The sequence below is a fragment of the Papaver somniferum genome, chromosome 9 (assembly GCF_003573695.1).
Source record: "Papaver somniferum cultivar HN1 chromosome 9, ASM357369v1, whole genome shotgun sequence".
Lineage (NCBI taxonomy): Eukaryota > Viridiplantae > Streptophyta > Magnoliopsida > Ranunculales > Papaveraceae > Papaver > Papaver somniferum.
In genome coordinates this window covers 41,388,411-41,403,177 of record NC_039366.1, presented here as the reverse complement: position 1 = coordinate 41,403,177, position 14,767 = coordinate 41,388,411, and the positions used below count along the sequence as shown (strand labels likewise).

Here is a 14,767-nt window from a genome sequence, read left to right as displayed (position 1 = left end):
CACAGGAACAAGACCATCGTATTTCATTACTACCAAATACTTCACCCGTAAATGTAAGACCCTATCGATACCCATATTTTCAGAAAGCTGAAATAAGAAAGATTGTTTGTGAATTGAAAGTAGCAGGTTTTATTAGGCCTAGTTTTAGTCCTTTCTCTTCTCCAGTCTTACTAGTTCGTAAGAAGGATGGTTCATGGAGAATTTGTATTGATTACAGGGCATTAAACAAGGTTAATGTTAAGGATATATTTCCTATTTCAGTAGGTAGATGAGCTTCTTGATGAGCTTCATGGAGAAACTGTGTTTTCTAAGGTGGATATGCGATTCGCTTATCACCAACTACGTGTGCATGAAGATGATGTGCATAAAACAACATTCATAACTCACGATGGTCACAATGAGTTCTTGGTAATGCCATTTGGATTATCAAATTCCCCTGAAACTTCTCAGAGTCTCATGAATGATATTCTTAGACCCTATGTTCGAAAGTTTGTGTTGGTTTTCTTTGACGACATACTTGTCTACAACAAAACTCCCATAGACCATCTTACATACTCAAGATTGTTTTTGAAGTTCTGCGCACACATAAGTTATATCTGAAGAGTTCTAAGTGTGACTTTGCTATAACTACAGTCAGTTACTTAGGGCACGCAGTATCTTCTAATGGTGTTTCGGTTGAAGCTGATAAAATCTCTTGCATTGTGAATTGGACTATTCCATCTACTGTCAAAGGTTTGCGTGGTTTTTGGGGTTAGCAGGCTATTACCGTAAGTTTGTCAAAGATTATGGTAAGATTAGTGCTCCACTGACTCAGTTATTGAAGCAAGATGTTTTTCATTGGACTACAGCTGCTACAGATGCATTTAATAAGCTCAAGACAGCCTTAACTAGCACTTCCTGATTTTTCCAAGGAATTTGGCATTGAATGTGACACTTCAGGTAACGGATTGGGAGCTATCCTTATTCAACAGAACAGACCTATTGCATACTATAGTAAGTCACTTTCAGGTAAAAATTTAACTCTCTCAGTTTATGACAAAGAGATGTTAGCCATTGTTAATGCAATTATCAAATGGCGACCATATTTAATGGGTCGACATTTTAAGATCTACACAGACCATCGTAGTCTGGAGTATTTCTTAGAGCAAAGAATTAGTTCCATGGAGCAGCAGAAGTGGTTGTCCAAACTTCTTGGTAATGATTACAAGATTATTTATAGATCAGGTGCAACAAATATGTCGGCTGATGCATTATCTCGTATTAATGATTCGCAACTTATGGCAATTACTTCTTCAATATTTTCTGGCCTTACTGACATCATTACAGAATGTCATAATGACATTGAGTTCAGTGATATTATTGCTAAGTTACGTGCTTAACGAGATTGTAAGCCTCTATGGTCTTACACAGATAACGTTCTTCGTTACAAGAACAGAGTTGCAGTAGTATCTACTTCTTTATGGTGCAATAAGCTTCTCGATGAGTTTCATTCATCACCAACAGGGGGACATTCTGGTTATTTACAAACTTACAAGCGTCTTCAGCAGAATATTTATTGGCAGGGATGAAAAAAACAGTTAAGGATTACATTGCTTGTTGTTATACTTGCCAACGAAACAAAGCTGAATCCATAGATCCTCCAGGATTACTACAACCTTTATTTATACCTACTGATGTGTGGGTCGATATCTCTATGGATTTTGTGGATGGGTTTCCTGCATCTAACCGAAAGACAAGTATATTAGTGGTGGTAGATCGTCTGTCAAAGTACGCACGTTTCGTGGCTCTTTCTCATCCTTATTCAGCTGATACTGTGGCTGAGATTTTCATACGAGAAATAGTACGTTTACATGGAATGCCCAAGAACATCACTAGTGATCATGACCCAATTTTTATGAGCAATTTCTGGGAGGCATTCTTTTCTTTGCAGCACACTCAGCTTTGTCGAAGCTCTGCATATCATCCTCAATCTGACGGCCAAACAGAAGTTACCAACAGAATCTTGGAATGTTATTTACGTTGCTTTGCTGGGATTAAACAAAAAGACTGGGTTTGGTGGTATAACATTAGTTATAACACATCCATTAAAATGGTCCCTTATCAAGCTCTTTACTGTAAGACTCCTCCAACAATTACTACATATCTGCCAGGCTCAACTACTGTGCATGCTGTTGATATAGTTCTACAAGACAGAGATCATAATTTGAAGATTCTTAAATCAAATTTACATGATGCGCAAGCCAGAATGAAGGATTATGCTGATGTGCATAGGACTGAACGCAGCTTTTCAGTCAACGACTGGGTTTTCTTGCGATTACAACCTTATCGTCAAACTACTGCAGCTACTTCTTCATTCTCTAAGTTGTCACCTAAGTTCTATGGACCATTCAAGGTCATTGAAAAAATTGGGACAGTTGCTTACCGCTTAGAGTTGCTAGTTACAAGTCGAATTCATCCTGTGTTTCGCGTCTCACAGTTGAAATTGAAACTTGGATCATCTGAGATTCTTAATACTGACTTACCTGTGACAATCGACTATGAGAAATGGGAACCTGATACAATCTTGGACCGTAAGATGTTTAAGTAGGGGAATGTTGCTAGGACAAAGTGGCTGGTCAAGTGGAAAGATCGTACAACTGAAGAAGGAACATGGGAGGATGGGGATGAACTACTGATTCGCTTTCCAGACTTTCAGTCAAGCCATTTTTTAGGTAGGGTGGGATGTTGTGGCACCAACTCCTCTACACGTTATTTCCTTTCATATGATTTCCTTATTTAGCTTAATCTTAATGAAATAGTTATAGTTATTGTTAGAAATCGACTGCATTCTTGTTTAGAAAGTTACAACAACTATTTATATCCAAGTCCTGTAAACATTCAGGCAAGCAATACAATTATTTTCTTCAATCTTCTTCTTCTTCCTCCGACTCCTTCTCTTCTTTAAATCTTCTTGTTCTCTTGTTTTCATTCAAAACTTAAGTTCAAACCCTCCACGACTAGGTATAGGATCATAACAGTTTGTTTTTGTATGTTTTTGTAATAGCAGTTTAGGTAACCTCCTTTCCTTTATAGATAGGGGAATTCAAAAAAGTAACCATGTGAATAGCAGAGCCTTTGTCAGTACAAACCTTTCGAAATCCTACTCCCGCATTTCAGTAGTGGAGTGCTGCTCTCCAGCAGATGTTCGCACAATAATTGGGGAACTGCGACTAACTGGCTTTTGAGATATTAGTTTTCAACTTTGTGCTGGTTATCCTATAGTTGTATAGGCACACAAAAACTGGGGCCTCGCTGGAATGCAGCCAATCGACCAATATTCAGCATTACTATACCAGATCAAGCAACGAATGTACTCAGGCTTTCATTTGTTAAGAGTCTACTAAAAGTAAGAAGTCACACTGAGCCGACCAAACAGAAAATGAAGAGCATCATCAACTACTTCTACATGGTCAAGTACAAAAACAGAAGTTCTTTTCTGAAATAAAACCAGAGATCTTCCTCAAATTAAACATAATGAGCAAGCATGGAGAAACACCTCCCGCACTTTCCACCAATGACCAAAAAAAAAATGATGTCCCTCCTCCACAGAAAAAACCTAACCTGCCAAGATAACTTCAACTTTCGCACCATGAAACATTAAAATCTTGTAAACTTGCATCACTGACATCGAGCCAAAACCTGTAAATCAAAGCTCACGGTGAGTTGACATAAAAACTAAGGTTGTTCCTCAGAAGCAGGGTACCTGAACCTGCAACAACTCATGAAAATATGTAAGATCAACATCTCTTAAGACCCAAAAAATGATTTGGAACCTCAGAAATTTCATGGATGTGCACCACATATAAGAAGGTCAAATTCTAAATAGAAAAACCATCAATCATGTGAAGGGCCCTACTCAGTATCATACTGCTATTATGGTTTCAGTAACCTAGAACCTTCCAGACTCATTTTCTGAATTTTGACCAGATCATTGAAAAACCTAAGAATCCATATGACCAGAAAAGTTATTGTATGTTCAAAATTTGGCATAAATGCAAGAAGCATCGGCGGAAAAAATAAGGAGGAGAAGTTTAAACCGGCGACAAAGGGAAGGAATTGGTGTACAACCAAAAAAAAACCTTTTAGCAAAACATTTGAGGCTGAATGATAAACCCGTCTTTGAAAACCAAACCAAACCAGCAAGAATGTAAATGATTAACGAAGTATAAACAAGAAACAATATTCACACTCCCCATCCTAGAACTGAAAACCTGCACACCACCTGCACAGTGGAAAATGGTATTAAACTGATTTACTCATTGTGTACGTATTGTTTAATCCAAACCCTCATTTTCCTACAGAACAGACAGAGAGGCATCATTCTAACAAGACCAACAAACAAAGTAACTGTCACCTACCAGATTAGTGATCATATTCATATGATCCATGTCCTCCTCGCTGTGGTTGTTGCTGCTCATAGTAATGCTCTCCATTCCCATTGCTGTCATTGTGAGTGATGCCAGTAGTAGTATTACTGTTCTCATTAGCAGATACTACTTGTTCCTTTTCCCTATTCCACTGCTCAATTTTGGCCCTCCTCTCTGCACTACCTTCCCTTTCCCTAACAGGGCTCCTGTTCCTCCTCCTGTCAGGACTCCTACTTTGTCCCCTTCTCCTTCCAGGACTTCTGCTCCTAGTCCTCCTACTACCCCGGTCACTAGACCTTCTATCATGATCACGACCACCATGTGATCGCTCTTCATAACTCCGACGCCTGTAAGGACTACGGCTTCTGCTTCTACTGCGGCTACGCCTTGAACGATACCTACTAAATAATTGCCTCCTCAACTCCCTGGCATTGTGCAAATAAAATACATCAATTGCAAAATAACCATCCAACCCAAGGAGACAGCAAAGCATAAAAACTATAAACTCTAGCTCTAACCATCCAACCCAAGGAGACAGCAAAGCATAAGAACAATCAATTAACCTGCTAACCGTTTCCAAATATATCAAGTTGCAATAAAAATTATCAAATGAAATACAAGAAAATCATAAAGGGACTAACCTGCTAATCTTCTTCAAATGCATAAAGTTGCAATATCCTCCACGATTACAGGTATTCTCTTCATACTGCCTACAGGTAGCTTCACGAAAATCCGTCACAGGGGAGAAATCAACAATAATAGGACGCCCTGAAAAACATTAAAACCTTCTCACAGTCAATACACACAAAACAATGTACACAACATTTCCCTAAACCATATCCCCAACCAACAAATTATACCAAATCAAATCAAATTTCAGAAAGCGGTACCTGCATAGAACCTTCCAGTCAAATTCTTAAGTGCATTAGAAGCATGTTCTTCCTCTCTAAATTGAACATAAACATTCCCCACCATATGATCAGCCAAATTGTCACAGATATTAAGACTTTCAATCTCTCCATACTTGCTCAGCTCATCGAACAAATCTTCATAAAAATCCTTCAATTTCAAACAAAACCCACATTCAGAAATTCACCGATAACAAAACCCACGTTCAGCAATTGAACAAATTCATCAAAAAAAAATCCCTAAAACTATCCAAACAAAATAAAAATAATAATAATCTTACATCAAAGTGTTGTTGAATACGACGAGGATCCTGAGCAGAAGGATCCATAGTAGCACCAGGAGCGATCATATCAGGTCTTTGATACATATTAGAGAGGAGAATCGTAGGACTAATAGAAGGCCTGGTATGAAGCCTTGAACAACGATCTCCATGTCTACAAGCACCGATTTTGAAATAAAATGGACAATTCACTCTGTCTTTTTCTGTACCAAAGATTGCAGCTAGATGTTCCGCCATCTAATCCTACAGTGAAAAATCAGAACTAGGGTTTTTTCTTTTCTTTCGGGGTGAAAATTTTAGGTAGAGAGAGATTGAATTGAGAAAACTGGGAATTGGTCTCGGAAAGGGCATAAAAAGAGGAAGGACCGAAGCTTCGGGAAATTGGCGTGGGAAACTGTGAACTTCGTTCTATCAGCTCAACAGGCATGAATAGCACAAACAGCTGGTTTGCCCGAGTGGTTAAGGGGGAAGACTTAAGATCTTCTGCACATAAGTGCGCATGGGTTCGAACCCCATAGCCAGCACTATAAATTCGTTTTGTTTTCTTGGTCTCCTTGTGTTCTTTTTACTTCTACCCTTTCCTCACCAGCACTTATTTATTTCGTTTTTTTTGGTCTCTTAGTGTTCTTTTTACTTTTACCTTTTTTGGTCTCTTGGTATGTTTTTAATTTTTGCATGGTTCGAACCCCATAGCCAGCACTATATATTCCGAGTATTTAAGAGAAGATTTTAAGTCTCATTCATTCTTAAGTAAGAGAAGATTAGTAGGGGAAACCCCTACATCAAAGATCAAAATACTACAATAGATGCGAAACAAATAGACCGAGAAGAGAAAGATCAAAGAATCGTTAAAGCATCTAAATTAAGTATTTAAAGAAGACCGATGAACTGGATCCATACCTTACAAACAAAAACACCATGAAGGTGCAAGAATATAATGAGGAACTCAATAAACGGCACCGAGAAACCGAAATCCGAAAAGAAATTAAACTAACCCTAGAAAAGCAAAAACTTAAATTAAAGAAGTGAAAAATACAAGTTGAAGGCAAGGTTACTGCTTTTTACAGGAGTCAGTGGGCCTCAAAGGTTCAAGTCAGGGGTCATTCCAAGGGAAGGATGAATTCGAAAGCACAGATTCAGTCCACTCAAATTATTTTGGCCGATTGATCTTCCAATATGCTAGTTTCAACAATTCTCGTTCTTTACATTTCTTCTTGGTTGCTTGGCCAGTAGTACGTATTTGGTTCACTGCTTTAGGTATTAGCACCATGCCATTCAATTTAAATGGTTTCAATTTTAACCAATCTGTAGTTGACAGCCAAGGTCGTGAAACTAAAGCTAATATAAAAAGGTGGTAATATTTGTGCCTCGGAGCAGATCGAAACTCGCCGGGTTCGCATGAAACTTATCGGATGAGGAAGGGAGTATCACTAGAGTGCAGAGATGAATGAAAGAGAAAAAAATCATTATAGTTTGTAGCAAACTTGGTGTTTTAATTGTAGATCTGACCTCATAATATTTTTCTTTTACATACAATTATTTCGAGTATTCATTCAGTTGTCCCAAGATATCTATATACTTTTCTTGGACTTCCTCGTATAAATCCATATCCATATTCATTCCTCTTTAGAAGTATCAAAATCATAATTCATGGTGGAAAAAATAAATTAATTGAATTTGAGGGAATAAATTAAGTGAAATTAAGAGGGAACGATAAGCTAAGAGAATGATATAAATTTTATATTGATGGGAGGAAGCAGCCGTTACAAAGTAGTTGTTGTCTATTTAATCATTAGCGACACAATATTGACCACACGACTTAATCTCTGTCATTGGCGTCCAATGTTGTGTGTCTCAACGATATAACTCAAGTGGCGCGACCATATATGCTTTTGTCTCGCATCATATGTTATGTCCTTGTGTGCATTTCCCATAGTGGAGAAATGCAAGAAACGCATTAAATGGGTGTTAGAGCACTGCTCGGTCAAATTTACAAGTTTTGTTATCTCAAACTTGTCGTCAGTGTTAGATACACAAAACTGTATCTTGGCTTTTAGTTTAATAAAGTCAAGTCTCGGAGCAGGATTATAATATGGTAGTTGAGTATCAGATATCACTGAATAACCCTCGAAGAATGAAGATGAAACGAAGAGATTTGGAGAACTTCATCGACAAAGAGGTATGTGAAAACTGAACCATCTTATTTACTCATGACATTTACCATTCTATTTTTACGAGACTATGTCGTATGATTTTAGTAGATCTAATATTGTAAAAAATAAATTTCGAGTCAAGCTTGTCTTGGTAAATCTTTTGAAATACGATTCAAGCAATGGATGCATAGATCCTTAAAATCTTGGTTGAGAAACTTTTTTTGTTTCAAGATGATTATTTGGTATTTTCCCAAGCAATGATATTTATTATCTATGGTAATTGGGAATGTTTCAAATTGTTTATAGAGATTTCGGATATTGGATAGGTACGCACACCCAGTACACGTACCCTAGACATTTGTGTTCTGGAACAAGGTTGGATTTCAGATATTTGATAGGTTTCGCACACCCATTACACGTACCCTAAACATTTGTATTCTGGAACAAGGTGGGTACACATACCCAGTAAGCGTACCCTAAGGTTCTGAGTTCGCGTAAATGGGGGAGGTATTCATACCCAATACGTGTGCCCCTGGGGCATGAGTTTGAATGGCCATAGGTATGCATACTCGGTATGCGTACTCCAACATCTTGAGTTCAGAAACTGGTCCATAGGTACGCATACCCATATACATGCCTACCTAGTACGAAGAAAGCAAATGCTCATTGACTATTTTCACAAATATGTTTGCCATTGCTACAACTCTCATAAACACTTATAAGACAACTTTGATCACTAAATAACTATATATGTGTTTTTGAATCATATTTTAGGTCTCGAGTGTTAATGAACACGATTATATTATATAAGTTCATAATTCATAAGGCATATTTGCGAAGAACTATCACTGTACACGGTTCCAGTACCTTGGATCATGATGTATATTCTTCAATATAATTTCAAGACATACTTCTCAAATGCTTAATTGAATTCCTAATAAGAATTTCATCTAAACTGAGAAAACGTTTGCTTGATCTCAAGTTAACTTAACTTGAATCCAAAGCTACCTAGAGTCTTGAAAGTTTATAAATAAAGAAATTAAAACAGATGGGAAATCCAATCCCTGACACTTTTTTGTCCTAGTTGTTTGTTAGAATCGTCCTTTATTAACCTATGTTTCCTCTGGAAAAACATAATTAGGTTTATGATTTAAAGACTTCACACAGGGATTCATAAATCCAAGTCCGACTATATTTTTCCTGACGATTCATGTATCCTGATCTTGTTCTTATTAATCCTTGAGTTTTTTTTCATTCTCCAACTAGGAACGAGATAAATAGAAATCTCAAAGTTCTCCTCAACTCAGAATTTGTGATTTCTCAACATAGATATCTAAATTATTCTTAACTGATTTATTTCGATTGTTCTTAAGAGTTGGTTAGTAATCTAGGCTTCTCAGCTAATTGAGTGTAAGTGTGTCGGATTCCTGAGTTTTGCTTTTTTTTTTTTTATTTTTTTTCTATTTCAAACAGATCTATATAGAAATCAAATAAGCTTGTGTATTAGAGGCATATTGGTATCAATAGTCTTCACTTAAAATGAAGTAATTCTTAGGATATAGAGGGCGTTTGCTAAAGGAATCAATCACGTAGTGCTTGCGGGGTTCTAGGGATATAAGGAGTACTAGTGCAGCTAAATTGCTTGGATGGTCTATTCGGTCTCTATTATATTCCAGTCTGAAATATGATAATAAGCTAATGTTTGTAGCGGCTTAATATAGTTTGGTGTTTAAGATTGGACGAGGTCCCAATATTTTTCAGCAGGTGCAGTTTTCCTCGTTAACAAAATTCTGGTGTCTTTTGATTTTCCCTTTACACATTATGTTGTTTTATCTTTCTAATATAGGAATAACACAAGTAATACATATTCAATATAGGTAGGTTAAGTCCTTACTAATAGTGATCAATAAAGAAACTTTTTTTTATTGAATTCGTATCTTGTTTACAAGTTTCATACTTGTCATAACTCAGATATCCTCTTGATTCGGATATCACTTTATTGATTCGGTATAAAACGAAACGCGTTTTTGGATATTGATTTGTTAGATTGTCTAATAAAGTTGACGTACTTTTTAGTCTATACATATTTATTGTAGAAGGGATAAGAGAAAACTATACATATAGTTCAAGAATATTTAATTTAGATCTACTTGCAATTGTATTAGGTTTGTCCCTACAGGTTGCAGAACTAAAAATTTGGTTGTGTACTAGGTACGCTATCCTTTTCAGATGAGCCCGTCAAATCCTATGAAAAATACCCATGTCAACATATTTTGCCTCTTGTTATTTTCACTTAATTGCTTCCGGTTTATGTTTATTTATTTGCAATTTTTGTGACCAATATTGCCAGAAAATAACTTCCATAACAAATTCATACTCCACTAGAAGAATTAGGAGGAAAAATACGTACTACCCTTCGTAAAATTTCTATGGAGCACTATTAGGCTTGATAAGGAGAAGACTTCCCATTAAATAAAATTAAGGACTTAAGGGTCTGACTTGGCGCCTCGAGTACTTTCACCGTCTTCTTTTAATCTTTCGCTCTAAATCCATACCTATTACAGAAAGGAAGGATTGTTGAATAGGAGGAAAGGGGGGAGGGGGTGGATAGGGTTTGGAAGATAAAAACAGATCCTAATGCAGCAAATAATGAGTCAATTTTGATTATGAAAAATTTCCCAGAAAAAATCACTTGAGAGTTACTTTTCGGTTACCAATACGTTCGATATTGAACTGCAACCTAGTACGTAAAATGGGTGTAAAATTCTTCGAAATTCTGTAACCTTATTCACCTTACAATGATGTAATCAAGTGTTTCAAAAAAATAAAAGCCAGCAATGGAGTTAAGAGTATATAAGAACCTTAACTTTTTGCCACTAGTTTAACGAAGAAGATGAAATTAAGGATTTATGTTTTTTGTATATCGTAACTCTAAAAAGTTTGAATCCATATTTATCCTTATTTATCTCCCAATCTTTGAGAATATTTAAACCGTAGATCAGGTGGAATAGTCAATTTCAAACAGTCAGACGTTTGTTGTATTTTTTTAAAAAATTGTTTAAGAAAAGGGCTTTATTTTGTAATAGATAAATCGATAGATAAATATCAATCATATTAATAATATGGTCTTTCTCTTTCTTCTCGGATTGCTATTTTCAAAGGAAAAATTAATATGTCATATCTTTACTAACAAAGCACAATTTTTTTAGCAGTTAAATATTTAATGGTCGTACTAATGCAGAGCATAACTATAACTGATAATGATGTCAAATAAAATAATTTGGAAGATGAATCCATCAACTACTTTAATTTTGGAAGTGTATTTACCACATCTAAATATGAAATAGAAACCAAAAACAAACATGTCATAGGTAGATGAGGTAGCCTTTGAAGGTAGTAGATATTGTGAAAAAGGCTTCCGTGTATGAACTATTCCATAAATTAATTGAGAAAAAGTGTCGCTAGACTTTTTTTTTTTTATGTTTGGATTGTTTCATTTTATGTCATTTTCCACATGTCAAGATGAAATGGAAACAAAAAATAAACACGTCATGTAGTGGTAGATGACCCTTTGGAGGTAGTTTTTATCGTGGAAAAGGCTACTGGGTGTAAGAACTAATCTACAAATCAGTTGAGAAAAAGTATCGCTGAGACATTATTTTGATGTTTGGGTCATTTCATTTTATTTCTTTTTTTACACGTCAAATGAACTAAATACGGATAACCCATTTATCATTGAGATCCTCCTCTGCATTCACGAATCGGTTTAACACATAACAACATAAGAGCTCTTTATCTGCATTCAAGAATCAGTTTAACATATGACAACATAAGATCTTATAACCAAATGAAATGATATTAGGAAGTAATTAACCATGTCATCCATCTAAACCCATTGCACCCTTCATCGGTATTGTGCATACAATTGAATACCCGGTGAATTTATCAGCACGAGTAACTCTGTTGTCGCAAGATAATACGTCACCATCATTCCCCCATGATGCTAACATAAGTGTTCCCTCTTTATGATCAACGAAGAAATCTTGGGAAAGTACGAAAAATAAGCAAACCATTAGAAGGTAAAAATGGAGTAAGCGAGAAAATGAAATCGAATAACGTCCTTTAGGAAAAATCGGCCTTGAAGAAATCGAAAGTATTTCGGTGGCCTGCAGGGAAAAAAAATGAAATTAACAAAACAAAAAAACAACCCTTGATCGACATAATGGCTAATGGCGGATACCAGTTTTGCTAGGATGGTACCAATCCATAAAACAACACAATCCACCGACAATTTGATTAAAAATTTTCAAAAAAACAAATATAATTTGAGTACTTTTGAAAATATAAAAAATTACGGGATATTCCAATATCCATTTCTCACTCCACTTAAATTAAACAAAAATGAAAAAGAGGGGGTCTAACAACCACACCCAATATTTCGCTTACCAATCTGTATGGACAAACTCCAATATACTTTTAAGAGAATCAACTAGAAAGTCAGACTCAATCTTAATCAAAGTATATCAAAGAGTTATATCTCACTTTATCGATTCAATACTTACTCAAAAAAATAGAAATTTGCGAGTCTAATTGAATACAAGAGAAATCACTTGAACAATACTAAAGACCAATGTTGAAGGATCAATCAATTTCAATCAACAACCAAAGGTTGGATTTCCCAATTGATCGATTCAACGCATGACCTGTGATATTTCAATTATATAACCAAATATAATGCGGAAAATAAATAACACAGACACCAGAAGTTTTGTTAACAAGGAAACCGCAAATGCAGAAAAACCCCGGGACCTAGTCCAGATTGAACACACATTGTATTAAGCCGCTACAAACACTAGCCTACTACAAACTAACTTCGGTCTGGACTGTAGTTGAACCCCGTTCAATCTCACGATCCAAGGTACAGTTACGCTCCTTACGTCTCTAATTCCAGCAGGAGACTATGCACTTGATTCCCTTAGCTGATATCACCCACAACTAAGAGTTGTTACGACCCAAAGTCGGAGACTTTAATAAAAAATATGTACCACGTATAAAAGTATACGGTAATAGATAAATCTATCTCCCACTGAAATACCTACAAATTTTTGTTCCGTCTTTTGATAAATAAAGGCGAACATGAACCAATTAGTAACCCGGACTTATATTCCCGAAGAACAACCTAGAATTATCAATCACCTCACAATAATCTTAATCGACTAGCGAAAGAAGATATTGCGGAATCACAAACGATGAGATGAAGATGCTTGTGACTTCTTTTATATCTTGCCTATCATAGAAATCAATCTCAAGCCAATCTTACGATTGTACTTAATACGATAGAAACAACAAGATCAGATCACGCAACTACAGAGAAAATAGTTGGGTCTGGCTTCACAATCCCAATGAAATCTTCAAGTCGTTAACCTACAGGGTCTCGATGGAAACCTAAGGTTAAAGGAGAATCGACTCTAGCTAATACAACTAGTATCACATAAAAGGTGTGGGGATTAGGTTTCCCAGTTGCTAGAGTTCTCCTTTATATAGTCTTTCAAACCAGGGTTTGCAATCTAAGTTACCTTGGTAACAAAGCATTCAATATTAACCATTAGATGAAAACTTGATTAGATTCAAGCTAATATCTTTCAACCGTTAGATCGAACTTAGCTTGTTACACAAAAATGAAATGCACGTTTATTTAGGTTTGTGTAACCGTACCTAAACATGTACACTTAGTTGGTTCAACAGTAGTTAACCAAATGGTTAGCCATACGAGCACTTTCATATCAACCATATTCATCTTCACCATGAATAGTTCAAACGACTCAAGAGAACTAGTTAGAGAGTTGTTCAATTTCTTAGATCTCATAGAAGTATACAAGACACAATTGAAGCAAAAACGATTTGATTCACTCGAATCAATTCATGAACTTTATAGACACGGTTTGCAAGTATGCATTCCTTAGTTTATATAATTTTAAGTTCACGAATAATCGTTTTTAGAAACTAACCCACGAAAGTACGCATACTGGTACGCGGACTTAAGTACCCGAAATAAGTTTGTTTTCAGTTCACAAACTCCAGCAGAAATTAACGGATGTGAAATTCCGACAGTGCGCGTACTGATATGCAGACTTCAGTTCCGGTTTTCCTGAGAAGCAAAGTACGCATACTTTGGTTCAAGGAATAAGGACTTACACACGTATGAGTTATCACACAATGTTTATATCCATTCAAGGTTATATTCTAAACTCTCATTTCAATCATTGAAACATTCTTAGAGGACGTTATATAGTTATTGTTCACAAGCTATTCTTCGCCAAACCAATTTTCAAGTAATTGAAACTTATATGACTTTCGTCACTAGTAAAGATGAACTTGGCCAAATCAAAAGCTTACAAACACATATTTCAAGAAATAGATAAGCGAGATAAACTCGGCTCGAAATAGCAAATGTGTATAATCATAGTCTATATAGCAATACGACTTTTGTCTCAAGATAGGAGATAGAGTATATAGATTTTTGAGTGATAGATAAGTTCAAGTCTCCGCATACCTTTTAGTCGATGAAGTTCCACCAGTTCCTTGAGTACTTCTTCGTCTGTGTATGATGATCGCCATGGATTCTAGAGCTCGGCTACACTTTCTATCCTAGTCCGAGACTTAGCTATGAGTAGCCTAGAAATCAAGACTTATAGTTTTGGAAACTAAACTTGACAACAAGCTTGAGATAATAATGATTGCGAGTTCGACCGAGCAGTGATCTAACAATCTCCCACTTTGTCAATTTTAATGAGAAAACTATCAATACATATGAAATACAAAATAAATAAATAAACTTTTGTCTCTTCTCTTCCACATGCATGATCTCCTTGGTTCTTCAACATTACTCGAAATCTTCGTCACTTCCACGTACTCCAATGATTCCAAAGGTTGTAAGTTTAGCATCATCGTTGTTGAAAATCCGTATCTATAACAATGAGAAAACAAGAGTTCTCAATCATTGTTACACAGTGTCATAG

General features: G+C 36.0%; 1 protein-coding gene and 1 non-coding gene across 4 annotated transcripts; one reads left to right on the top strand and one right to left on the bottom strand.

Moving 5' to 3' along the window:
* Positions 1 to 3,336: 3,336 nt before the first annotated feature.
* On the bottom strand, positions 3,337 to 5,918 carry LOC113310819 (splicing factor U2af small subunit B-like). Of its 3 annotated transcripts, none has more exons than XM_026559615.1 (5): positions 5,596 to 5,918; positions 5,297 to 5,465; positions 5,048 to 5,174; positions 4,398 to 4,831; positions 3,337 to 4,261 (listed from the first exon to the last, which is right to left on the bottom strand). In XM_026559615.1, the coding sequence occupies exons 1-4, from the start codon at positions 5,830 to 5,832 to the stop codon at positions 4,402 to 4,404; spliced, it is 963 nt and encodes a 320-aa protein (XP_026415400.1). In that variant the 5' UTR covers positions 5,833 to 5,918; the 3' UTR covers positions 3,337 to 4,261; positions 4,398 to 4,401. The 3 variants fall into 3 exon arrangements, with proteins under 3 accessions (XP_026415400.1, XP_026415401.1, XP_026415399.1); XM_026559616.1 differs by having other exon boundaries at positions 3,337 to 3,678; XM_026559614.1 differs by having other exon boundaries at positions 3,337 to 4,831.
* Positions 5,919 to 6,036: 118 nt separating this feature from the next.
* TRNAL-UAA lies at positions 6,037 to 6,119 on the top strand. Its single transcript has one exon. It is a non-coding gene; the product is annotated as a tRNA-Leu (tRNA).
* Positions 6,120 to 14,767: the final 8,648 nt, after the last annotated feature.

Excerpts from the sequence above, each read along its gene's own strand:
- LOC113310819 (XM_026559614.1), bottom strand. The coding sequence starts at position 5,832 with ATGGCGGAACATCTAGCTGCAATCTTTGGTACAGAAAAAGACAGAGTG. Across the intron at positions 5,466-5,595 it reads GTATTCAACAACACTTTGAT|GATTTTTATGAAGATTTGTT; the intron begins GTAAGATTATTA and ends TTGAAATTGAAG. Across the intron at positions 5,175-5,296 it reads GACTGGAAGGTTCTATGCAG|GGCGTCCTATTATTGTTGAT; the intron begins GTACCGCTTTCT and ends AATGTTTTTCAG.